The 26,192-nt window shown below is 41.8% G+C and overlaps 2 protein-coding genes and 1 long non-coding RNA gene across 15 annotated transcripts in view; 1 reads left to right on the forward strand and 2 right to left on the reverse strand.

The window, feature by feature from the left end:
- TM9SF3 (transmembrane 9 superfamily member 3) overlaps positions 1-13,390 on the reverse strand; it is a 67,994-nt gene extending 54,604 nt beyond the window's left edge. Inside the window, exons 1-2 of the mRNA XM_005671366.3 lie at positions 13,137-13,390; positions 3,331-3,526 (exon numbers count right to left, since the gene is read on the reverse strand). Of these exons, the coding sequence (XP_005671423.1) occupies positions 3,331-3,526; positions 13,137-13,232 (292 nt within the window). The 5' untranslated portion in view covers positions 13,233-13,390. The remainder of the gene's footprint in view (positions 1-3,330; positions 3,527-13,136) is intronic.
- On the forward strand, positions 12,741-17,209 carry LOC102162978 (uncharacterized). Its single transcript, XR_014826712.1, has 4 exons — positions 12,741-12,828; positions 14,797-14,920; positions 15,882-15,975; positions 17,028-17,209. It is a non-coding gene; the product is annotated as an uncharacterized LOC102162978 (long non-coding RNA).
- A 1,155-nt stretch (positions 17,210-18,364) lies between these two features.
- Positions 18,365-26,192, reverse strand: part of PIK3AP1 (phosphoinositide-3-kinase adaptor protein 1) — a 265,570-nt gene continuing 257,742 nt past the window's right edge. For all 13 annotated transcript variants that reach the window (XM_084992874.1, XM_013983580.3, XM_084992877.1 and 10 more), the window contains 1 exon segment: positions 18,365-21,654. In XM_084992874.1, coding sequence (XP_084849000.1) covers positions 21,597-21,654 — 58 coding nt within the window. In that variant the 3' untranslated portion in view covers positions 18,365-21,596.

A 26,192-nucleotide genomic window follows, 5' to 3' on the forward strand; every position in this document is an offset into this window, starting at 1 on the left:
TAATCTCCTTCATTATATTGTAAGAATTCTCAAATGAGAGGGAAGAGAGTGGGTAGTGACCCCTCCTGCTTAGGAATTACTATTACAGATCATCTAATGATCATAATGAAACAACTGTCATAAAGAACAAGGAGGCACAAACCAGGTGCTAGACAATTTATTAAGAGCTCAATATGCCTTAATAGCTAAAGATGCAACAGGGAACAAGAATGCAACTGTCTTTGCCTCAGTGGAATTAACTAAACTACCCAGCTAGTACAGCAGCTTGAAGATAAATCAAATCCTATAGTCAATAAACTAATTTAATGGTTCATAATTGCTAATACAAAATCAAGTTGGAAGTACAGACATACACTATGTGTTGTCTGTAATCATAATAATGACTATCTCTTGAATGTAAGTGATCTACATGCGTTATCTCATTTAAATCTGACAGCGATTTTGTCTAGTGGATATTATTTCCCGATTTCATAGATGGAAATGGAAAATGAGATCAAAGACGATGAATAATTTGTCCCTGACTACACAGGGAGGCAGAGGCAGAGCTGAGAGGTATCAAGTCTCTCTGACTCTTAATCACATGTTCTTTCTACTCTATAATGGCAAGACTCCGAAAAGTTACAGGGTAATGAATTCAGGTCTGGTTCAAAGATACCTAAGTCTGCCCTCCTTTTAACTTTCTCTAAATGTTCTCAATATAGGATTTGGTCTAGTAGTAGTATAAAGGCTATTATGAAGGGGGAAAAAAGTTATGCATAAAATCTGAAAAGAGAGCAACTTACATTAGCCTTAAAAACTATCATTAGTTCCCTAGTTTATTTCATGAACTTCACTTTAGCCTGAGAGAATAAACTAGGGTAAAAAAAAAAAAAAAAAAATTGTGCATTTCTGTGTATGCACATATAAATGTGTATGTGTATATACACAGTTTTTTTTTCTAGTTTCGCAATATTTCCGAAATTTTACTTTTTTTATTTGAAGATGCCTTCAGAAGAAGCTTTAAAAGTCAAATACTTACAGGATAAAAGATATAAATGTAAGTATCTCTACAGTTTATGTAGGGGCAGAAGGTTCAAGTTTCCATGACAGTATTAATATCTGTGATACACCTTTGAGCCTCCCTAAGAGGAAATCAGATGACACAATCTCTGAGGTCATCTGACAAAATCCTACCTTTAAAATTCTATGATATGATAACCAGGAGACCTCATAAAACACTTTTTCAAACCATGATCAACTATCTCTGAACAAGGCAAGCAAGGGGCTATGACAGAAAGCAAAAGCTACTCAGCATTTACTGTTTCATCTGGACCGCTTAATGTGGCAGCTCCTTTAGCAGCATAGCCATGCTGGAGCGCAGAGCTAACAAGACTCCAAGGAACCACTAATTCTTAGGAGTAACACCTGGCCAGTTCTGATTCTTTTCAACTAAAGGTGTTTAATCTGAAAGGAAAATAAATCCCACTTTTATGGCCCATGAAAACCATTCCTTCCTATCTAAATTATCTTTCCATCTGAGCCTCAAGAAACTTATAAAAGAAGAGAGGTTAAGGCAGCTGAATGAGTACTCTTCTCTAGCAAATAAGAGTGAGGAGTTCAAAAAGTGATGAAATCGGTCCACAGAAGCAAGGTAGGACTTTTGTCGATTCTCTCCCTCTGGTTCCTTTTTAATAAACCAGCCATGTGTACTAAATACAGAGAAGGAGAGTGTGAATAAACTGTAGTTCTGAGGTTCTCAAAGATCACATGTTCTAGTCGGTTTTCTCCTTATTTGTGATTAAATATTTAAATTACCTCATTAAAGTAAAACAAGCCTCAGGGCATGTTTTATAATAATTCATAAAGTTATAGACCATGCCACTGTGGTTTAAATTTAGAACTTAATTTTTTTTTTTTTTTTGGCTTTTTGCCTTTTCTAGGGCCGCTTCCTGTGGCATATGGAGGTTCCCAGGCTAGGGGTCTAATTTGAGCTGTAGCCGCCAGCCTACACCAGAGCCACAGCAACTCGGGATTCGAGCCACATCTGCAACCTACACCACAGCTCACGGCAACGCCGGATCCTTAACCCACTGAGCCAGGCCAGGGATCAAACCTGCAACCTCATGGTTCCTAGTCGGATTTGTTAACCACTGAGCCACAATGGGAACTCCTAGAACTTAATTTTAAAATTAAGCCCCAAGGAATAATATAGGGGGAAAAAAGAATATAAAAATGTATAGCTACTTTCAACAACAGTAAGAAAAAAAATCCTAAAACAAGAATAAAATTTAGCAAATTAAAATTAAACATTATCTTCAACAAAATATTATCTTTGAAATATTTCATTTCATACTCGCCTCCCAAAAGGCTAAAAGTATCAGAAGTCAGTTATTGTTTATTTTATACATGTAGACAATGAAGTCAAAATTGGAGTAAAAACTACTAAAATCAATACAGTAAAAGAAATAAGATTAAAATTTAAAGCTTCCGATTACAAGATCCTTCCTCTATTAAAAAAAATCAAGACACCTAAAAAAACATCCTGCAAAAATTCAGTTAGTCAAGCTGTTGCTCTCCAGGTTAAAAATGTCTAAGCAGGAGATACACTCTCTTACAAATTTTACAGAGAAAAATAAAAAGTATAAACATATTCATAGAAACTGATAAAACAATACCTGCATAATAAACAGATAAGAGGATTCCCCTCCCCCCAGTTTTAACAAGTCTCTGACTTAAAATTTTAAACCACACCATCCTACAAGTATTGAGAGGATAAATCCACACAACAATGATAAATACACTGAGCCAATGGTACAAGCTTGAATTTGAGACTTTACACAAAATTTTAAAATGTATCTATATACCATATTACATCTCTGCACCTCCAGAAATTACTTCATTAGAAATCTATCAAGGCTTTCCCTGACCACATTATGTCCAAAGGGTTTACTAGAAAACACTTTTCAGAAATAAATTTGTTAAGGAAATATAATTTAATTTACAATTATTTTATTATTTTATAAATATGCAAAATAAATCTTTGTCAGTTTCTAATATACTTTTCTAAATGTAATACATGTGGCTTAGAGATTAGAGTCTAGCTTGGAGTCTAGAGCAGCAGTCCTCAACAAGGATGATCAGCAATGTTTGAAGAATTCTTTGGTTGTGAAACTAGAGAATGCTACTGGCATCTAGTGGATAGAGGTCAGAGACTCTGCTGAACATCCCACCATGGAAAGGACGCCCCCCTCCCCGAAAAGAATTATGTGGCCCCAATGTCAACAGTATGAAAGCTGAAAAACCCTAGCCTGTATCTAACTTTTATCATAAAGAATATTAAGGTTTACATACCTTTGAATTTAATATCCAGACCACTAAATTCCAATTCAACTCCTTGAAGCGCTTCTCCCAGAGTTTCATGGTAATGACTGATACTTTTTTTTGACCCTACACAGAATGGAAGTGAAAAGTACTTATATGTCTCTTGGCGATTATGGTAGGGACCAACAGTATTCATCCATAAGACAACTTCCTCTTTATCTTGATACTGAAACAAACAAACAGAAAAGCAAGTAAGAATATGTCTTTTTAAAAGAAATCTAATCCAAATTAAGGGAATATTTGTTATTTATTCTAAACAAAAATGTACTGTCTCAGTTTGGGAAGCTATAAAAGAAAATACTGAAAACGTGTTCCAAAATGATGGTCAGGAGTTCTGCCATGGCTCAGTGGGTTAAGAACCTGACTAGTATCCATGAGGATGCGGGTTGGATCCCTGGCCTCGCTCAGTGGGTTAAGGACCCGGTGCTGCCATGAGCTATGGTGTAGGTTGCAGACTTAGCTCAGATCTGGCGTTGCTGTGGTTGTGGCAGAGACCAGCAGTTGCAGCTCTAATTCGACCCCCAGCCTGGGAACTTCCATACGCCGTAGGTTCGGCCCTTAAAAAAAAAAAAAAAAAAAAAGATGATTGATGTCCACACATCAAAAATGAAATTCAGTGGATTTTAAAATTATGTCTTCTGATTATAGTCTCAGGTAGTAGATTCACCTGTTCCAAACTATGTTTTACAAAAGATACTGTTTAAACAAAATCCAATAATCCATAAGAGTATGTTTATAATTAATATTTACACTATCAAATGGTAAACCTAGAACCAACATGATTCACCATACTAACATGGACAGGGCAGGAGGAATCAGAGTCAACAGCTCATCCAGAACCTGATGTTAATCACGAAAAAGTCCAAAAATCTAATGTTGCCAGCAAGCACAAACAAAATTTCATCTCTCCTCTTTTCCACAGCCATTGATGGAAGCACTAGAGAAGAGATAAATGACTAAATAAGAGGAAGAGAAAGTCATACTATGAAATCTCTACAGGCTATTCAAGTCATCATTCGCTCTTTCCCTCTATCAGCCTGAAAGACAGGTACTGTATACAAATTTCTTTGAATAAAAAGTTTGGGCTTTACCCATCAGTGAATACTATATGTAGCTAAATCTGGAGAGTGGTCCAATGACTTTGGGTAGGTGACTGCATCTTTCCAGGGTCCAATTATAGGACCTGCTAAAGTCCTATAATTTCTAAGATCTCAAGTTTAAAATTCCAATGATTCTATGAAAAGCAACTACCTGAGTAATTTTAAAAAATAGCAATCTTAATTAGCAACATAAACTGAAGACAATGTAGGATGCAGCTTAAGTCAACTGATAAGAGAAGGCAAATCACTAAACGATTATTTATGGAGTGCCTACCCTGTGCCAATAATTACGTTTGTAACTGAGGATGCACCTTTGAACAAGACACATTCCCTGCCTACAGAGCTCAGAGTCTAAAGGGAAAGATGGACACTGAACAAGCAATTACAATAAAGCAGGGTGCTATGGAGCATATAACAAAGGAAGCTATCCACCTGGCCCAACTCCAAACATGACCTCCAACCCTCCATCTAAAACTAATAAACATTTTCAACCAAAATCCAACATCTCCAGGAATTCCCTTATGATGCAATGGGAATTGCAGCTTGGGTTGCTACCAAAGCACAAGCCCCAGAACTTCCATATGCCATGGGTGCTGCAAACAAAAACAAAAACAAAAACAAAAACAAAATCCAACATTTCCAAATCCAAACTCACCCCACCCAACCCACCCCCCAAACTTTGTTTTTCTAATGGCACTAAACTCTCAGACATGGAGATTCAAACCCCAAGTCCCTCTGCATTCCAAAAAACCATGACTTGTCTCTTACCCAAAGCATCTGCCTCCTTTGATTCATGCCACCTCCATCCTAGGACTTAGATTTCACCTCACCTTCAAACATAATAAACGTTTCACTCTTCATAAGACATCATCCAAGTACCTCACCAAGGAAAGAAGAAACTGCCTGATGTTTTGAATACGTGAGACATGTAACCAAGGATATTAGGTGTCAAGGCTATACAAATACATAAAATACGGTCCTTTCTTGTAAGTAGTTCACAACTCATGGTGGAACCAGACAAGTAAATGATTAAAAATGAAGAAATAAGTGTTACATTTAAGGTAATAAAGGGCTATTGCAGCAAGAATAAAATAATGATTAATTCTGTTTTGGTAGAGAAGGGTCAGGAAGAATAACGATACAGAAAATCATCAGCTGTTTAAAGTGAATCCAGGGAAAGCATAGATAATCTTCATATATGAAAAAGCCAATAAAAGGTCTGAATGTGTCCATAGATTCCCCATTCATAACTGCTCTTGTCATTTTAGGGGGTTAACAAATATATGTAGGCCACCATGCTTCTAGCCAATGCTCAAGATCACACCACACTAATCAATCAAGGAATCTCTTTCTGCATCAGTATAGATATAGATAGAGATATAGCGTAAGAGTTCTCAAAACAGTTCTCTAAACCAATCACTATCCACTGAACAGAGCTGGTATTAGAACTGACATCTGTTCACAGAGTAGAAAGCTCTCTGCATAGGATCCTGTACACAAAAAGTACTTAATAAATATGATGAAAAAACACTGAAGAAATGCTGAAATGTAAGACTCATTAGCAATTTAGTAAAAGAATTTTGAAATTCATGCATTGACTACAATAACATTCTTTTAGAGAAATAAGAGGAGGTAACCAAATGTATTCATTTAGGATTAGAACAGGAGAGAGAAGACCTATTCTTGTCATTAATCTTGATGAGAGTCTACAGAAATTTTATAAATGTAACTTATAAATGAAAATAAATACTTTCTCTGTAAACCCTAATATTCATAATCCTTTAAAAATACAGACCAGGAGCTCCCATTGTGCCTCACTGGGTTAAGAACCGGTATAGGGTCTGAGGATTCAGGCTGTATCCCTGGCCTCGCTCAGTGGGTTAAGGATCCAGTGTTGCCGCAAGCTGCAGCGTAGGTCACAGATTCGAACCCTAACCAGGAAACCTCCCTATGCTGCAGGTGTGGCCATAAAAAAACAAAAACAAAAAAAAATTAGACCAAAAACTTGAACATAAATACTTGTTAAAACAGAGCATTTGTTTATTTTATGTAAACTGAAACACAGGACTAAAATAATTTAAGGGACACATTCTGAAGTCTCTCATTTTATTCATTCATGAAACCTAAATGAGGTGGTAGAGTTGTGATGACATGATGCAAACTGTACTACAACAAAACGTGTACCATTCTGTAGGAATGGTAAGAATCCTAGGATTCCTCCTGGAAAGAGGACTGAAATAGTAACTAGGAAAAAAATATATATATATAGATATGCAATATATACACAAACATTCACATGCGCACAAACACACACACACAGACAGTGGTTAGGGTGACTATTAAGGTGAAAATGTTTCTTTTTTTTAACGTTGCTCCTTATGCAGACCACAGTCAGATTTCATGAACTTAAAATGTTTACTTTTCATTATTGTCCCTTTTTTTTTAATCATTATTGTTCTTGACTATCCCTGAGAATAAGTGTTCCCAAGACAAAGTCAAGAGGTTTTTTTTTTTTTTCAAGAAAGAAAATGTGTCTTAAAATATCCCGAAATTAGAAAACACTAAAAGGAAGACCTTGCACAACTTTTTAAAGAGGAAAATCTTTCCTTTCCTTTAGCTGCGGGGAGAGGCCCTGGGCTTTCAACTCTATGTGAAAACAGCAACAGGTTAGGCTCTTTCCTTTAGCTGCGGGGAGAGGCCCTGGGCTTTCAACTCTATGTGAAAACAGCAACAGGTTAGGCTCTTTCCTCCACCCTTGGCCAAAAGGCTAATCTAATTTGCTTTCAAAAACATTCCAGGACGGCCTAGCAAGCTCTTTTTAAATACTTTCCTCGGAAAAACTCTTGAGTTGCCAATGACAAAAGATGGAGTTTTCATTAACTCACTGCAGAGAGTAATCAGAAGGGGAGAGAGTCAAGAACAGCAGTGGCTCAAGGGACCCCTAGGCACGGGGGCCACACCTTCCATGAGGCCTCCCTGGGCAGCAACGAAAGGATAGGAGGCCAATTCAGATCACCTGCAGTCTTCACCTCACCGTTCCTTTCATTGTCCCGCTCTCAGAAGTTTTACTGTTATATTCAACTTCTGTGCTGGCCACCCTATAGCCAAAATGGCCGCGAATGTTGTCCTCCTTTCCTCTCCTGCTTCGCCTTGTTCCTTTCATCACACCCCCAGGTCTATAATGCCCTCCCTGTACCCACCTAGTCAATTTCTACTTATCTTCAGACCTGCCCGAATCCTCTTCTCTCGAACCCCCCAATCCTCAGGTAAAGCTTTAACTGACCAACCCAACCCCTAAAAGGCACATGCTGCCCATCTTTTGTGATCGTATTATCAGCTAGCACTTAACATAAGCACATACCATGTGCCGAGCATAGCCCTTAAGGTCTCCACATAAACATTTAATCTCTCAAAACTTTCTAAATCCTATTATTTTCCCCATTTTACAGATTCAAACAAACTAAAAAGAGATGTTAATCTGCCCAAGATTTTTCTAGCTAATTACTATCATGTTTACAAGTTTAGGACTACGCTTTTGCTAATCCCTAGTCAGCTTCATTAACCGAAGAGCAAAAGCTAAGCGAAGAAAATACAGGAAAAGTACAGTTGCACAAGGCACCTAAGCAAGTGCTGAATACTGAACGACTTTTCCATTTGAGCCTTTAATCTGTCCTATGAAAAAACCCTTCCTAAGAAGCCACCTGTGTTTAATCTCAAAAGGAATGAACTTTATTCTCAAGTCACCAATGTTGAGTCTCTCATTTATTTTTATTTTTTATTTTTTGTCTTTTTCTAGGGCCGCACTCACGGCATATGGAGGTTCCCAGGCTAGGGGGTCTAATTTGAGCTGTAGCTGCCGGCCTACACCAGAGCCACAGTAACACGGGATCCGAGCCGCGTCTGCAACCTACACCACAGCTCACGGCAACGCCGGATCCTTAACCCACTGAGCAAGGCCAGGGATCAAACCCGCAACCTCATGGTTCCTAGCAACCTCATGGTTCCTAGTCGGATTCGTTAACCACTGCACCACGACGGGAACTCCGAGTCTCTCATTTAAATACTGTTTACATGCTGGGAAAGTATAGGTACAGAAGTTTCCCTCCTTGATAGAGACCATAAGCTATTTTTTCTCAGGAGGGACACTGCAAGCTATAATGTCACTGATGTAGTCATGTACAATCTGAATAAAGAAATCAGAATTTATATAGACAGGCAAGGGACTGAAGCTCAGAATAAGCACCCAAATGCCATCATTTTTATGGGATGAGGGAAAAGATATGTATTTACTTTAAAATGCAAATCTGAGAAAGCAAAATCCAGTTCTGAAAATGTTTCAGAAATCATCATTTCAATGCCTTTTAATTATTTAAAACATACACATCAAAACTCTAATACAAATGAATTGGAAGTGTATTTTCTGGATAGTCTCCTGAGATAACTCCTCTCTCAAAATAGCATTGTACCTAAATAAACTTTTAGTCTACCACGGATAGAGTACAGCTGAAAATAGGACAATGAATTATGGCACTTCCTAAAACTAGATCTATATTAAAGCACTCACAGATTCACTTGGAGTAAACAGTTTATTCTCTTCATAAATCTTCAAATATGTTTTTAAGAGTTCCTATAACTTCCAACAGAGACAAAGCATTTGCCTAAAACATTTCTGCAATCACCCAGTAGTGTGATAATGCTTACGGGAGAGGCTGAGAGCAGGCTCTCCTAGGCACAGATAGGGTCATTCCAACATTACCTACCAGAGGTACAATGGGCCACAAAGAAATGGGATTTTAACCTAGGAGGTCCCTAAGTCACAACAGGCACCCCCAAGACTGCATCTTAAATGAACATGGTCTGGGTGTGTTCACTGCTTTAAGCAATAGAGTTTCATGCTTCCAACACTGCACAGTCTTATCCCTGGTAGCTTCCTAATTACTCAAGTCACTCAAGTACTGATAAAATAACACGTGTGCCAAGCACAGAGCCTAGCATGGAACAGACCCAGAAAAAAAAAATTGACTTTGTGATCTTGAAGACACAACGCAGAAGAATTCAAGGCTCTGGTGCAAACCATAAAATGCTATTAAGATTTCTGTGCTCTTGATTACTCATTTTTTTTTGGTGCTGACATTTTTACATAGTATTACTGTGGAAATTATATATACAAGACAGGCAGAAAAACAAGGACTGGAAATCAAGTAGCTCAGATTCCTTTTGTGGCCCTAGACCAGTCGCTGGGCCTTTCAGGCGTTTCGGAAAATGAATGTGTTGAACTCAAAGGTCTCAAGCGTTTCCATTTTAAAATTCTATGATTCTCAATTTGCAATCTTTTTAATGGAGCCCTTTGGAATTTCAGAAGACATGATAATCTAACTCTAGATATTTCCAAGAGCTCTGAGTTTCAGAAAACAAAATAAGCATAAGCCATACCCTATAAATATCACTCACTCTCAAATCACTTATTAAGAAACTGTCTTTCATGAAAGTGAGTTTTGTTTTGTTTTGCTTTTTAGGGCCAAACACATAGCTTATGGAAGTTCCCAGGCTAGGGGTCAAATCGGAGCTACAGCTACCAGCCTCAGCCACAGCCACAGTCACAGCAACTCGGGATCCAAGCCTCATCTGTGACCTACAATAGCTCAGGGCAATGCTGGATCTTTAACCCACTGATTGAGGCCAGGGATCGAACCTGCATCCTCACAGTTGCTAGGGGGATTCGTTTCCACTGCGCCACAGTGGGCACTCCTCAAGAAAGTATTCTTTAAGTTTTCTTTAAAAGAGTATGTTCTATAATTCATACATGAATCAACTTTTAAAAACTACAAGGAACTCATCTGTATATATTCTACGAGTGCATCTACTCTCGAAGTCAGCAACACATTTCCTTATTATTCTTCTGCTTTGGATAAATAAGCATATAAAAAAATGCTGCATGAGTCAAATGGTCAGCTGAACCCTAATTCAGTAGGTAAAGTAAGAGAAATCAGGGCTTTGTGGAACTGCATAAAGTAGTTAATTGCCCTTTCTTAGGACCAGCTACATAATTTGCGGGGCCCAGCACAAAATAAAAAAAAAGTAGGACTCCTTGTTCAAAAAGTATTAAGAATTTCAGGACGGTGACAGCAGAGGATTAAACCATGCACAGTCTCTACGTGCCTGCACCCATTAAGTGACTGCATGGGTCACAGGCCCCTTAAGTCAGCCTTGTCCCTCTTTAATACCAACGCAAACACATTCTCAGCAACAACCCACTATGGAGCTAGACTTACTAAAACATTTCTTTTAAGCACTTAAAAATACTATCAATACAGAGAATTAATTAAATACCAAATGTTTTACTGGCCATTTTGGGAGAAAAGGCATATTCTATGAGTACAGAAGGGTATTAATTCAGTTGGCCTGAGTTCAAATCCTACCTCTACCTGTACCGGTTGTGTGGCCTCAGGCAAGTAACTTCTTTGGCATCCGTTTCCTCAACTATTAAAAGGACCTAATATCACCCACATCACAAGATTATCAATATATGTTTAAAATAAAATACACATAAAGTACTTAGAAGAGTGCCTACCACATATCGCTATAAAAGCCCTATTAATTATTATGTCTATCTGAAAACTGTCCCCACAGAAAGTAAACTAAAGAGCAACTTTAACTTCTGAAGATGGTTCTCTAATTAATAATCCAGTTCCATGAGTATTTATCAAACACTCAGCAACCTTCCCTCAGCAATTTTTCCCTGCCTTCAGTATCACTGTTTCTTCTTGGTGGAAAAAAAACTCACTTGACTATAGCCATTGCACTATTATCATCTGCTTGAGGTGAATCCTCGTTTTCAAGAAGCTTAAGTAAAATATTTTGGCTAATAGCCAAAAAATATATGCATGCCATTTAAAATTTTTTAGTTATATCTTAACGCTATTCTTCCTATTTTTTAAAATAGGTGTTAATAACAGTAACCAAGTGAGAGCAATTCAAATGTAAACATGAACAAAATAAAACGGATTCTAAATTTTTTTTTGTCCAGCAGTTTCATCCTATAGACCATATGCCTCAAAAACCTTTTATCAAATCGTTTATATTCAATTTCTGGCTTTAGACATTTAAATGTTCCTGGCAACAAAATTTCAATGAAATTGGTGTTTATAATTTAAATCTGTAAATTAATCTAAGACCTTTTTATTCACCTCCAATTTGTGAAATTTTAATTGTGTACTTTTCCCTATTTATAACCGTTTATATAAAACACATGATAAAAAAGTAAAACACAACTCTTCAGCTTATATGACTGTATGGTGGAACCATACTGTCTCTCAAGACAGTACTGAGTTTTACCGGGTAACTTTCCCTGAGTGTTCAAAAATTTGGAAAAATATTAGGAATCACTGATTAAAAGGATGCTCATCGGAAATGAACACTTCTTAAAATCTGAGACAAGTTACCCGAAGGAAGAAACAATAGGAAAGTATTTTTAAACTGTTTAACCTGTGAACAAAATTATCTTCAGGTGAAAAGTCACAAATACAGCACGAAAACATGTCACCGACTCGGGATTGTGCTCCTTTAAAAAACGTACAGGTGCGAAGTTTCTGGCTGTGATTGAAGGTCACAACAGCCAAACGTTTAGAACTTTTATTAGCTAAAATATGAGCTTCGCTAACCTAGGAACTAGAGAAGTCTGATTGTTTCATTTCCTCACTTGTCAGGAATGACAGAAGACTTTCAGATTTAGTACTACACAACCTCTTATGCAAAATAATATCATTAATGAGTTAAGGTCTAAAACACACAACTACTCACAAGCAATCTCTAAGTTACACGATTTTACTGCCCTGCTCGGCGCTACCATTCAGATAACCACTGAGTTACATCCCTAAGTGAAAGGCACTAGAAGAGTCATTAACATCTAAGCGTTGACGTGGAAAATGCCAATTAAATAAACAGCCAAGCAATTTTAGGCCAAATGCAAAACGGGCTGCTCCTAGCCAGACCAGAACACCGGGAAACTCAAGACCCCGTCACTCAGAAGCCGCCTGATTAGAGACCACTGGGATGGGAGCCTGGCCTAGGGGCCAGAAGAGGGTGAAGAAAAAGTCACAAGAAAAGGCCTCGCAGGCGGGTACGTGTGGTTGAGTGCCTGTACGCGTGTAGTGTTCTTCACCCCAAGTTTATCAAGGCTGATCCCACGCCAAGGTTTTAATCCGGCTTGGGGAGGAAGGGAAAATAAAGGCGGTGAGGACCATAAAGTGGATATTTCCTGGTTAGTGTATGACGGGTAATACGTGGTGCATCCATCTTCCGCCGCGTCGTAGCCCCCAGCAGCCCGAGCGCAGCTCCACCAGCCCCGAGCCTGGCTGCCTGCGGCCCGGTGAGCACCGACCCTCAGACCCCGCATCTTTCCCGGCTCCCAGGAACCTCAGACACAGGGGTGCGGCGCCATTTAGGTCCGGGTCGGGGAAGGAGGCCCAGGCGCTCAGGGAGCAGAGTCCCGTCCCGGGAGCTCACGGAAATGCCTCCTCCCAGCTCCCGGGGTTCCTGCTCCGCCAGGCCCAACCGGAAGGCGCCCCCGGGAGGCCTCGGGGCTCGGCCCGGCCGCCGGGGACTCCAGGCCGCGCCGAGCCTGCCGGGGCGGCGGTGCAGGCGGAGGCTGCCGCGCCGGCCGGGGGCGCTTCTCACCGTGTGCTCGTGCTCGTCCGCCCGGGCCCTGGGCAGCAGCAGCAGCAACAGCGCGGCGGCCGCCGCCACGCCGGGAGCGCCCGGCAGCGGCCTCATCCTCCGCACTCCCACCGGCCCGGCGCCGGCCCACCGACTCCTCCTCCGCCGCCGCCGCCGCCGCCGCCTCCGCCGCGGCCGATTCGCATCCACGGGGCGCGGACAGACACACGGGGCCCGGGCCCAGCCGCTGGCTCCTCCGCGCCGCCGCCGTCACCGCCCGCTCCGGAGCCTCCCCCGCCCCCTGGCGCCTCCCTGCCTCTTCCTCTGACTCAGCCACGTCATCCCGCCACCCCGGCACACGCCGGAAGTGCCTCGCGACGCCGGGCTGCAACCGCCGCCGGCCGCCCCGCCCGGGAGGCGTGAGCCTTCGGTCGCCGAGGGCCGCGTGAGGGTCCGAGTGAAGGTCCGAGTGGCTCGCCCGCCCGTTCCCCCCCATCCTCCGGCTCGGTAGCCGCGACGCGCACTCTCGGCCCTGGCCTGGCCCCGTTAGCGGGGGCCTGGCCCGTCTCGTAGAGCCGAAGCCGCTTCCTTCGGAGTTGGGCGACCTCGGTCAAAACGCTTAACTCTTCCTGTCCTCGTTTTTCCTCGGCCGCGAAGTGGGGTAATGGGCCGATCTACTGCCTCTCGCTTCGGCGTCAGATCACATAACCCTTACAGGCGCTCGGCTCCCGCTGAGAATGGATCACCAGCTCTGTAATCATCAGGAAGGGAGTTGTTTTGTCTTTCTGCTTTTTCCAGGGCCGCTCCCGCGGCATATGGAGGTTCCCAGGCTAGGGGTCTAATCAGAGCTGTGGCCGCCGGCCTACGCCAGAGCCACAGCAACGCGGGATCCGAGCCGTGTCTGCAACCTACCCCACAGCTCACAGCCGGATCCAAGGCCGGAGCAAGACCAGGGATCGAACCCTCAACCTCATGGTTCCTAGTTGGATTCGTTAACCACTGCGCCACGACGGGAACTCCAAGAAGGGAGATTTTTAAACTGGTATCAGGTTGGAGAGTGTCTTAAAGTCATCGAATATTTATTGAACCCCTACTATTAGGTTTTGAAATTCTTGTTGATTTATTTGTTTATTGTTTTTGGGTTTCCCCTCCATAAATAGAAATACCTCCTAGAACTAAGCATCTCTCCTAAGAAGAGATCCTGTTCACTGTGCCTAGAACAGTGCCAAGCCCATAGTGGGAACTCAAAAGCTATCTGTCAAATAAATACTTGAATATGGCACCACCATATACACAGTTCTGTAAGCCAAAAATCTGAAACTTGTAGTCAGATTGTCTCTATCTCTCAGCCATCAGCAGTCAACAAGTTCTAGCATTTGTTATGTTAGAAATGTCTCAAGAATGTATTTTTCCTCTCACTCCTCTGCCAATAACAGCCGATCTTCTACTCCTCACTTATGTGTTGGAGCAGACGCCTAACAGAATCCCTGCCACCAAACTTCCTTCCCTGTTTATCCTCCTCACAGGTGCCAGAGTGATCTTTCTAAAAAGAAACCTGATTATATCACTCTCTTATTTAAAACACTCCTTGAATATTGTTTAAAGACACCCAAGGAATCACATTCACATCTAAGATTTTCCTTCGCCGGGCACTATTCTTTTTTTTTTTTTTTTTTTTAAGGGCTGCACCAGCATCAAGAAGCTAGGGATCAAATCCACCACTGGCATACACCACAGCCACACCAGATCCTCGCCACGGCTTCGACCTACACCGTAGCTCAAGGCAATGCAGGATCCTTAACCCGGTGAGCGAGGCCAGGGATGGAACCCCCATCCTCATGGATACTAGTCAGGTTTGAACCACAAAGGGAATCCTGGCCCAGGAACTGAGCACTTTATATGTATTGACTCAATCCTTAATACAACAGGCACCATGAGTATGTTCATTTCACAGATATGATAACTGAAGCACAGAGGGATTAAGGGGTTACTGAAGGATCTGGTCCAAGCATCTGGTTCCAGAATCAGTCTTTCTTTCTACTAACGGGCTACCATCCATTCAGTCATTTTAAGAAATAAAATAGACTTGTACCTACTGGTATGGAATGGTAGCCAAGATACAATTTTAAGTGAAAAAAAAACTGGAAAATATAGAGTATAATTCCATTTTCAGTGACATTAGTTTCCCATAGAAAACAATCCAAAAGATTAGGATTCAAATCATTAATAGCAAATATTTGGACTTTTTTTTTTTTTAACAATGAAAATGTGCTACATGTGTAATCAGAAAAAAAAAAGTTCCTTGCTACTTTGCAGTTAGCATGCAGCTGCAAAATCAGATCCCAGTTTATCTCCTCAACTTCACTTCTCACCTCTATGCTCAGGCTACATCCCTATGTCTCCACTGGGTTCTTTTATGCCTCTGTGCCTTTTTTTTTTTTTTTTTTTTTTTTTGTTGTCTTTTAGGGCTGCACTCTCAGCATATAGAGGTTCCCAGGCTGGCGGTTGAATCAGAGCTGTAGCCGCTGGTCTATGACAGCCCAGCAATGCCAGATCTGAGCCGCGTCTGCGACCTCCACCACAGCTAATGGCAACGCTGGATCCTTAACCCACTGAGCAAGGCCAGGGATGGAACCTGTGGCTTCATGGATACTAGTCAGATTCGTTTCCAATGAGCCACGATGGGAACTCCCATGTGCCTGTTCTTGATGTTCTCTTTGTCCGGAATGGAAATGAATGGACAATCTTTATTTACTTGTTTTCCAGGCCTAAATGAATTGCAATTTCTTCAGTGAAACCTTTCATGACACCCTTAGGAAGCTGAACATCCCTTCTTCAGGATTCCAGTTGCATTTATGCCGTAATTACCGTAGTCCCATTTCGTCTTCTGTACTACATTCTGAACTTTTTTGATGGCAAGCCCTATCATTTGTGTATATGTGTCCCAGATGCTGGGATATTGCTTGTCACATCATAGACGTTCGATAACTATTTGCTGAATTAAGACATTCATAAGTGAAAAGTCAAATAGCATAGAAGGATTTAAAGAACACTTTCTGGATAGTCTCAAAGACATCATGAGGCAGTCCATAATTAATTGCTGAATGAATCATACACCAGTAAGTGCAAGAGAAATCAGAGGAGGCGCATCTCATACATCTTTGTATATTCCCCAGAGCCCTAGCAAACTGACTTGCTCATAGTGGAAGCTCAGTAAATGCTCTGTGAATGAACAATCACAGTTTTTGAATCAAGTGATGATGGGCAATTGAAGAACAAGCAGTGTAAGTGCTGAATTAAGATGGATGGAGTAGTTTTTTGCTTAGACATCCAACACCAGCCTCCACAGATTTGAGGCAGTAAGCATTTGCTAGGTGATATCAGGAGCACTAGGTTGGCGATTGCTTGGAGGTGGGGAGGACATAAGAAAAAGTGTAAAGTATTCGTTTGAGGAGTGTAGACTTAAAACAAGAAAACTTTATACACAAGACAGAGAACAGGCATAACTGTACAAAAAAGGAGCTACCAACTGTGCAAAATGTTTGACAGCAATAAGAGCCATGCGCAAGAAGAGAAGAGCAGACCCTCTTTTGATGGAGTATTTGGGAAAGTTTAATGGAGGGAAGAGCATGTAGGGCCTAATGAGCATCTACTATGTGCCAGGGAATCCAGTAGTTACTAAGAAATGATGTTAAAGGGCTTTAGATGATAAAAGTCCGATAACAGTAGGGTTAGAATAGGAGATAAAGTAACTGATTAGAGGAAAAGGAATGTGGTTTCAAATATTCTTAGAGCCTGATGACCCCAGGCTGAAGAACAGGACTCGGGGGTACCATCAAAATCAGGGTTGTTCTGCCAGACTGTGGAGCGAAAAACATTGATATATCTTATTTCATCCATTTCTTCGTGTAGGTTAATGACCTTATTTCCTGACACCAACAAGGTTGAGGGGGAAAATGCCAGTGAAAGGAAAACCCTCCCAAATGGCTGTTATATCTTCTTTTTCATAGTAGTTCCAATAAAAAACTCAATTGGTTAAAGAGTTTATAACCAGTAACTGATCCAGAAAAATAAATTTAAATCTTTTATTCTTACTCTGTTTTTTGTGTGTGTGTCTTTTGTCTTTTTAGGGCCGCAGCCACGGCATATGGAGGTTCCCAGGCTAGGGGTCTAGTCAGAACTACAGCTGTCGGCCTACACCTCAGCCACAGCAACGCCAGACCCAAGCAGAATCTTCGACCTACACCACAGCTCACAGCCACGCGAGGTCCTTAGGCCACTGAGCAAGGCTAGGGATCAAACCCACAACCTCATGGTTCCTAGTAAGGTTCATTTCTGCTGCACCACAACGGGAACTCTTAAATCTTTTATTCTTATTCTTGATAAACATGATCATCAAAAGTCTTCATCTATAGATGACAACATATCTTCTGATTTCCATCCTCTGCTACCTTTTCTTTGAAATTCTATTCTTTCTACTTTGTTATGTGTGTCTTGCTGGAATGGGCAGCCCTTCTATTGCTATTTACCACCTACCTCCTGCTTCTCTGTCTAGCTGAAGTGTTCTAGATAGTGAAGAATTTTATAATTGTTCTGCATTCTTTCTTTAGGAACCAGTCACTTAAAACTTCTGCTTCTTAGACTGAAGAGCAACTAAAGCTATTAATTTTTTTGTACAGTTCTCATTCTCACACTTTTTTTTTTTTTTTTAAACTGATCTAACAATGATACAGAGCAAGGAACATAATAAGATCCCTTGCCAATTAGGAACTCCAGTAAGGTTGTCTCCCTCCTTCTTCAGATTGAGGGATTCCCCACCCCTTGCCTTAGCCCCAAACTTAGAGTTGAAAGGGTCTGGGTTATTACTAAACACAAAACACTTCACTTCACAGATGATGAACAGTCAAGTTAGGTGAACTCAGCAAGTCAGTAGCAGACCAAAATAAAATCCGGGTTTCCTGACTTCTAAGCCAATGTTCTCTTCCTACATTGTGCTAACTCTTACTGCATAGCTAGTAAGATGTTTTCTCTTATGTTGTGGGTTAAATGGGTTTTGGTGGGCTAGCCTGGGAACCTACTATTTATTACAGTTTCTATGAGAAAATGAATTCTAAGTTGTGCCTCAGAATTCAGAACACATCTTTCAACCTCCTACTCACCCTCTCACTGTTCTGGGGACATAATATCGGGCCGGCCATCAGGAATGAATGAGGAAGGGCATTTTATATTCTTAATAACTCACTTGGAAATTAATAGAACACCATTTATTTATTAAACCAAAGCGAATATTTATACAGGCAGATTCCTCAAAACTGAGGATTGATTTTTAGGACAAATCTTCTGGTTGCCCAAATTAGCTACGTGTCTTTGTTAGAAATAAATCTGTTACTAATGCTTTCTCAGCCAACCAGCAGCAAAACCACGCACTATTCTTTGAAAGACAAGCACAGAAAACCAACTTACTTCCTGGGGCACGTGGGAGAGGGATCTAAAAATCCCTGCCATTGAGGTGCTATTGGATGGACAAGGATCTCTCTTTTTTCAATAACAAAGCAAGACAAAGGTGGGGGGGAGAGGGTAACTTAGCTTGACTTGTAAAAATATTCATTGAAGTCATTTACATACTATTACTTTGCCTAATTATGGCAAAGCATTAGGGATTAGTCACATCATTAAATATGTCAAGTTAAATTATTTGATTGCAACACAAACCTGCTTATAGTCTCTCAGCATTTGTACTTTCTTGCTCATATAGTTGAGTTATCTGCTCATAGGTGTTAATATAAGATGAAGGAAGAGTGCTGGCCTAGGAGCTGGAAGACAGTGGAGCTTGTAGAGTTAGAGGCAAAGACAATGGCAATTAATATGACCAATAACTTCATTGTCTATTGAGCCAGTTTGTAAAACCTCAGGGAAGGTTGATGGAGGCAGAGCTGTCTCCTGAGGCATCATATAAAGAACTTTTTAACAGTCTCTTTGGACGCCTAGCCACAATTTAGTTTCTGATTCTCATTGTATTGAAATCTGTGGTTTTGTTACATAATGTATTCCTTAAAATGTATATAAAAGTTGAATAAATTTACATTATAATGGGTGGTTCTATTTCTAGAGAATGAAAAATTTCCGCCCATCATTAGAGATATTCTTTGATAACATGATCACAGTGTTTCATCCACATTTTTCATCTTTTTCCTTTACTTTTATACGCAACCAGTCATTTTGGATGTTCAATGAATATTGGGTGAGGATTTAAGACTCGCTATTTTTTTTTTTTTTTTTTTGGTCTTTTAGGGCCACACCTGCGGCATATGGAGGTTCCCAGGCTCGGGGGCAAATTGGAGCTGTAGCCGCCAGCCTACACCACAGCCACAGCAATGCCAGATCTGAGCCGCGTCTGCAACCTACACCACAGCTCATGGCAACACTGGATACAACCCACTGAGCAAGGCCAGGGATCGAACCTGTGTCCTCATGGATGCTAGTCAGATTCATTTCCACTGAGCCACAATGACAGGAACTCCAAGACTTGCCATTTTTGACTTGGCCCTCCTGATCATTTCCATCCGTGTCTCAAATGTGTCACATTTATGAAACCCAAGTATCTCATGAGTACTTTCAATTTGATATTTTCCACTTATTTTCATATAAGAATAAAAATGCAATAAAATATTCCAATATTGCACAAATGGTGACATGTATACAAAGAGGTAACACCATTGACTAGTAGTAGATTTTGTCATGTTATTGATAAATGCTTGTTAATCAAAGAATGTTTTAAAAAGGATCTAAATTTGGCATCCAAAAAGAGGTTTAGAGGTATTGAATATTTTTTAAGTATAGCTTCTTATCAAAATCACATGTGCTTAACATAGAGACTGTCTATAAGTAACAGGAAAGATAATCATACAAATCGCATATTTCTCCTTTTCTCTCACATTAACCTATTTCTCCCAAATAGGTGACAGGAAGAGTAAAGGAACCAGAGCAAAATGGCTATGATGTGCCACATAATTTGCATAAATACTCTCTTAATGGCCATGGCCAATAGTGTATTTTATGTCAAACAAACAACAACAAACAAACGAACAAAAACACAGAAAAACAAACCCCCAAGACCCCAGAAGCTATTAACTTCACTAAGTCCCTATTTGCTGGGCTGAGAGATGCAAGTGGAAAAAGAACCATTAATCATTAGAAAAGGACCTAATAAAACTGTACTTAAATGGATCTTCGATAGTATGGCTTTTCTATATTTGTGTGGGATGGAGAATAATTGCATGGAGAATCACCAGATTTCTAATCATTTTTTAAAAATAGGTCTGATACTAATTTTATTGTATGTTTAAGCATCAAATTAAGGACCTGTGCTTTGAAAGTAGATTTATGTGCTAGGGACTCAAAATGAATGATATATTTAATCTTCCCATTCTCTGCACGGATTTCCCAAGTCAGGAGTAATATCAGGTGTACAAGGCAATAGATAACTACTTCTATTTCAGGTTCTTCCTTCTTCTGACCATTCAGCAGAGGAAAAGCCAAGGGTTCTCCTCTCTCCTGTGGCCAGAATGAAGATCTATAACATCTGGAGAGCAGTAAGTGGGCTCCTTGGTACCCCAAGCTTCTGGTTCTCAACCATTTTTCAGATGTTCCTTGGCAGCACCACTGTTTTGAAGGCACACTGAATTATCCATGCCCCATATACTTGACAGTCTCATACCTGGGAGCCATGGAAGAAGGAAACTTTTGGAAGGCCAGGACTCAGTCACTGACCAAACTTCTACATCTGGGCATTTCTTGAGGGAGAGAGCTTGGCTATTTGGAGACAGAAAGTGTGGTGACTTGACAGGTCCTAATTCTAGACACACCTCTTCCTGTAACAAACTGAGTGCTCGGTACCAGACTTGTGAAGCCTTGGATTTGCCTTCTATATAAGAGGAGTTAGGACTAGTCCCTCTCTAAAGTCTTTTTGAGTTTGCTGTATGTGACCAGCCCAGGCATTTTTAAACACCCTCCTGAATCTACAGAAAAGCTGAAGAATCATTTAAAAATTAGGACATATCTTACTTGAATACTGTTAAGTCTTAAGTCACAACCACTTCTAGACTAGCATATAAGTATGGCCTAATACAAGTGCATTTCAGTAAAATCACTTGGAAAGTACATTTCTGACCAATCTTTTCAGGTTTCTGACATGCCAAATTAGAGTTAAGTATTCCAAGTAAGTCTTCATCCTCTTGGCAAACAAGAATAGGGCAGTTTACTTGATGACGGTGAATGAAGTCTCTAGGTTTTCACTTCTTTGTGCCTTAATAATATCTTCTTCAAGGAAAGCCCAAACCAGCAGGGCCACAACAACATCAGCAGTCAGAGTGGGTCTTAAGGTCAGCAGTCATGCCATAACGCTCAACACCAAGACATCATGAACAGGCTAAAAACCGCACGTCTCAAAGTCCTGAAGTAGGCAGGTTTTCAGAGGTGGAATCAGCGACCTCTGGGTGGAACAGGTGGAGGAGGATGGAAGGTTTCCCTGACTGGAGGCCTGAAATGAAAGATAAAGCAATTATTTTAAGGCAAATTTGAGTAACTAGTTATAAGGCATCCATGATTTGTTGCACACCTGGTATACTATGCGAAGGACATGTGCTTCAGTCCCCTCAGCAGCATATGTGCTAGGCTGTGGCTTGCAATCCTAGCTGCACATGAAAATCACCAGTGGAGCTCTGAAAAATACCAATTTCCAGGCTCCATCCCAGACCTATTCCATCATAATCTCTGGAGGAAGGGGCTCAAACATCACAACTTTTAAAGAATGTCCCCCCTTCAACCGGCTGTATTAATCATGTCTTTTATTTTCTGAGGCTTTGATATCTGGGTCCTCGCTGATCCCAGGAGGTAAGCGAATTCCTAGAGATGTCAAACACCCTGTGGTGAGCACACCTTTCATATACAAACTAGCCAATCCAGAGGCCATTCTCCAACCACCTCCCTTAGGGTTTTCACATCCAGGGGCCACTATCCACCTGCCCTCATCACCCCAGGACCAGGTGCCAGACAACTAAAGACAGCCCCCTTCCCCAGAGCCTGCTGAAATTATTCAAACGAGCCAATCCTAAATCTGCCTGGCCTGCCTCACTTGTCCCTTCCTGCAGGAACAACACCAAAGGCTCTTGCCTGTGTTTCTTCCCTCCCTGCCCTTTCTCCTGACTCAACCTGGTGCTTCTCTGTGTGCCCCATCCCAGCATAAATGGGCCACCCTCAACTTGGGATCTATGAGTATAACAAACTCTCTGTGCAATGGCAGCCATCTCCTGATGTGTTGACCTTGCCATACCTAAATAATAATAAAACCCGTATTTTAAAACTCTCGTGTTTTAAATATGCAGCCAGGCAGGAGAAACAGTGTTGTAGAGAGATCCCTTGAAAGAGGACTTAAGAATTTCTGCAGTTTGCTTCTTACAGCTACTTCCACCTGGGATCACTAAGTGCCTTGTCCCAACTCCACGTCTGCTTTCCTAGAAGTTCCCTAGTTTTGACGGTTTTTGAACAGTCCTAAATGACACTCCAGGTAGACTTGGGTGAATGTATTTACAGAAAGGTCCAATGATTGCAGATGGTATTTCCACGTGTGTGCTGTAAAACCAATATTTAATTCCCTTGGAAGCAAGTCAATAAGTCAAGAAAGAGAGCTTTGTCAGATGCTGTAATTGAACTGTGCTACCCTGGAATTGCATGCTTGAGGATTGAATGAATCAATGAGTAAATATTTACTAAGTATCTCTTGAATGCAAGTTTTGTGTAGATCAAGGAAATGACAAAAGAGCTAGGAAAAGACAGGCTATCCTAGGAACCGGAGAGGGAGACGGAAGTCGAGAAAAATAACAAGAGACATCCTCAGGAGGTCCTGCTGTGGTCCCTGGGAGTAGATGGTTGTGCAGTTGTCTCTTTATCCAGAGAAAACTAATGGACAGTCTCCTTTCGTCTCCCCGACCTGCCATGAACCTTGGGCTTAAAGGAGAAAGTCGGGTGTTACCGCTTACCACCTGATTAAGCTTAGGCTTCCTTCCTTCCTCTCAACAAACGTTTATCTACTATGCATCTACTCCTGGGTGTGGGGTATAACAGCAAGTAAAATGGGTGTGGATCCCACCCTCAGGTGGTGAGAATGTGATGGATGAGACAGACGATAGGGAAAATCAGGACCCTGCACTGCAGGGGACATTCAGAGCCTATGAGAACACGCAGCCAAGGCACACCACAAAGACAAGTTCAGAACCTGGTTCTCATCTGCCAAGCCCAGGAAAAGACACCTACACTGGACTGTTGTGCAAGGCTTGGAGATGAGAGTTGGAAAGTGAAGAGCAGGGTTCCTGGCTGGGAGTAGGCACTCAGGAGGAAAAGCTAATCATTTTATTAATATGGGCAAAGATCTATTCTCAGATCCTTTCCCCTGCATGTGCTATGAGCCTCTTCCATCACAAAGAGAGTCATGGCTCCCTCCTGGCCCCTCTTCCTCTGCTGCCCTCCTCTGCAGATGGGGTGGGTCTACAGGCAAACTATCCCCACATTTCATTCTGATGAACAACCCAGCTAAGGATTGAAAGCCTCACCTCAGGAAAATGGATTTGTGATTATAGACATATCAGAACCATGGAAATAAAGGTATTAAATCAGAATCAAGGGTGATTGGTGGAGACACAGTCTCTCTAGGACACTGGGAACCTGGAGGTGGAGGCAGGATTGTCCAGTTCAGAGACAACTGGCCTTTGGCCACTTTCCCCTCCTGTTGAGGATGAGGTCTTACTGATGATAAGCTGCGTTCAAGAACCCAGCAATCCTAAGGTTGGTTAACATTCTCTTAAAACAGGTCTGTTATTTATTTAGATGGTATGCTATTGTATGGTCAGAATATTTTTGAGTTTCCCTATTAGTAAATAGCCTCAGGCCCAAGTTCCCTTGCTCTCTGATGGCTCTGGCCCCTCCTAGGGACTCCATAAATCTCTCTACAAGTCAGCATCTAAGGGATTGACCCTTGGTCCTCCAGGAGGCCTTCAGAAGTGTGTTCTGATTTGGCAGTCCCTAGGCTATGCCTTAAAGGGAGTGCATAGATTGTTTATGATTGGCAAATCACCAGTAAATGGCAAAATATATACAAAAAACACCGGGGCGATGTCTCAGCGAGATTTTGGCTTTTTTTCTCTACTGGCAGGACTTTACTTGTGAAGAGTATGACATGGTCAGCTGCTCACTCTATAGGGACTGATGCCCTGCAAGGGAAAGGCCGTAGAAAAATGTAAAGCATCTCCGGTTCTTGTTACCATCTGCCTTCCCTAACTTTGAAGAATATTGGGAACTTACAACAGCTACGATTGTGAAGCTTCTTTCCACTAATCTGTAACCTACCTGCCCTGTGGTATGTGACCTGATGGTTAGCTGTCAACCCAATCTATCTATCCACCCACTCATTCACTTGAATGATAAATATTTGCCAAGTTCCTAGTATGAGCCAATTACTAAGTTAACTCCACACTGTGCCGCAGAGAGTAGAGAAAAAAAATTTTAAATCAAAAACAATCTCTATTCTGAGAGTTCCCTGGTGGTCCAGTGGTTAAGGATCTGGTGTTGTCACTCCTGTGGCGCAGGTTCGATCCTTGACCTGGGAACTTCCACATGGTATGGGTGCGGCCATAAAAAAATCTCTATTCTTATGAGGTTCACCATCTACTTGAGGAGACAGATATATATGCAAAGAGCCATAATGTGCAGTGAGTTATAAGAGAGGTATGTGGGGAACCACAAGAAGGAATATCAGGGAAGGCTTCACAGAAGAGGTGGTGTTTGGACTGAGTCCTAAAGGATGCCTAGGAATTTGCAAGGGAGGAGGAAGTCAGCCAAAGGAGCCAAGGAGCTCCAGGCCAAAGGAGCAGACTGAGTAAAGAGGGCACGCAATGGCATGGCTCACTGGAAATGCCAAGGGGGGAGACATCAGCACACTCAGGAGCGGGGTGGGGCCCAGGGGCCACAGCACGCTAAAAAATACAAAACTATACTTAAGACTTTTATGCCAGAAGTGACATCATCAGCTATTTCTGTTCTAGAAAGTCACTCTGGTTTCAGTGTGGAGGAGGGACTGAGTGGAGGCAGGGAGGTAAACGGGGCCTACGTGATGAACTTAGGCACTGGCAGATGGAGAGGAGGGGGAGGCTCTGAGAGCTGAAAGGGCAACAGAATGAACAGAGCCTGCGGAGCCACAAGGGAGGCAGGGATGGAGGGTGACTTCTGGGTGAGGGGCTTGGGGAAGACAGAGAACAGGTGCCAGGTCTCAGGCTGGGAAATCATGAGAAGGAAGCGTGGGGCAGAGGATGGCAGGTGGGAAGATGAGTTCAGTGTTGCACAGGCTGTGTCTTGAGATCTCCCAGGGACATCTGGTAAGTCCCCCGTGAACAGTAGGAAATGGAAAGCCAGGGGAGAGATGGAGCTGGAGATCTGGAGTCTTTCTGGCAATTCAAGCCCTGGGGACAGCACACAGAGTGAGGAGAGGAAGGGACCAGAACTGGAGAGAGTGATGAGCGGATGGAGACTGCGCCCACTATTGCTGATTGGGGCGGGGACACGGTGTTCAGGAGAACACGACTGGGGAAGAGCTGCTGATACCCAGACTTGGAGGTGGAATGGAGATCACCCAGGTCAGCCTCCCCTTCTCTCTGTCAGTGGGTCAAGCATTCAGGAAAGAGGCCCATTTTATTCTTCGCTCAATCATCTCTGCATTTTATTATGAAAATTACATGCACACTTACAAAACAGTTGCATATTTGCCAATCATCACACCAAAAATGCACCCAAACCCCAGATTCTATCCATTACAGACCTCTTTGCAAACACCTCTTCTTTAGCAAAATATGTTTTCCTCCTCTTCTCTGGCCATCTGTTTTTTTGGCTGCACCCATGGCATGTAGAAGTTCCCTGGGCCAGGGGTTGAACCTGCACAAGAGCAGCAACCAGAGCCACAGCAGGGACAATGCCAGATCTTTAACCTGCTGAGCCACCAGGTAACTCCTCTCTCCCCACCTTTATCACAAC

The sequence above is a fragment of the Sus scrofa genome, chromosome 14 (genome assembly GCF_054392235.1).
Source record: "Sus scrofa isolate SSC_HxYL_T2T_F1_AM1 chromosome 14, Sscrofa_HxYL_maternal_Yorkshire_Landrace_v2.0, whole genome shotgun sequence".
NCBI classification, from domain to species: domain Eukaryota; kingdom Metazoa; phylum Chordata; class Mammalia; order Artiodactyla; family Suidae; genus Sus; species Sus scrofa.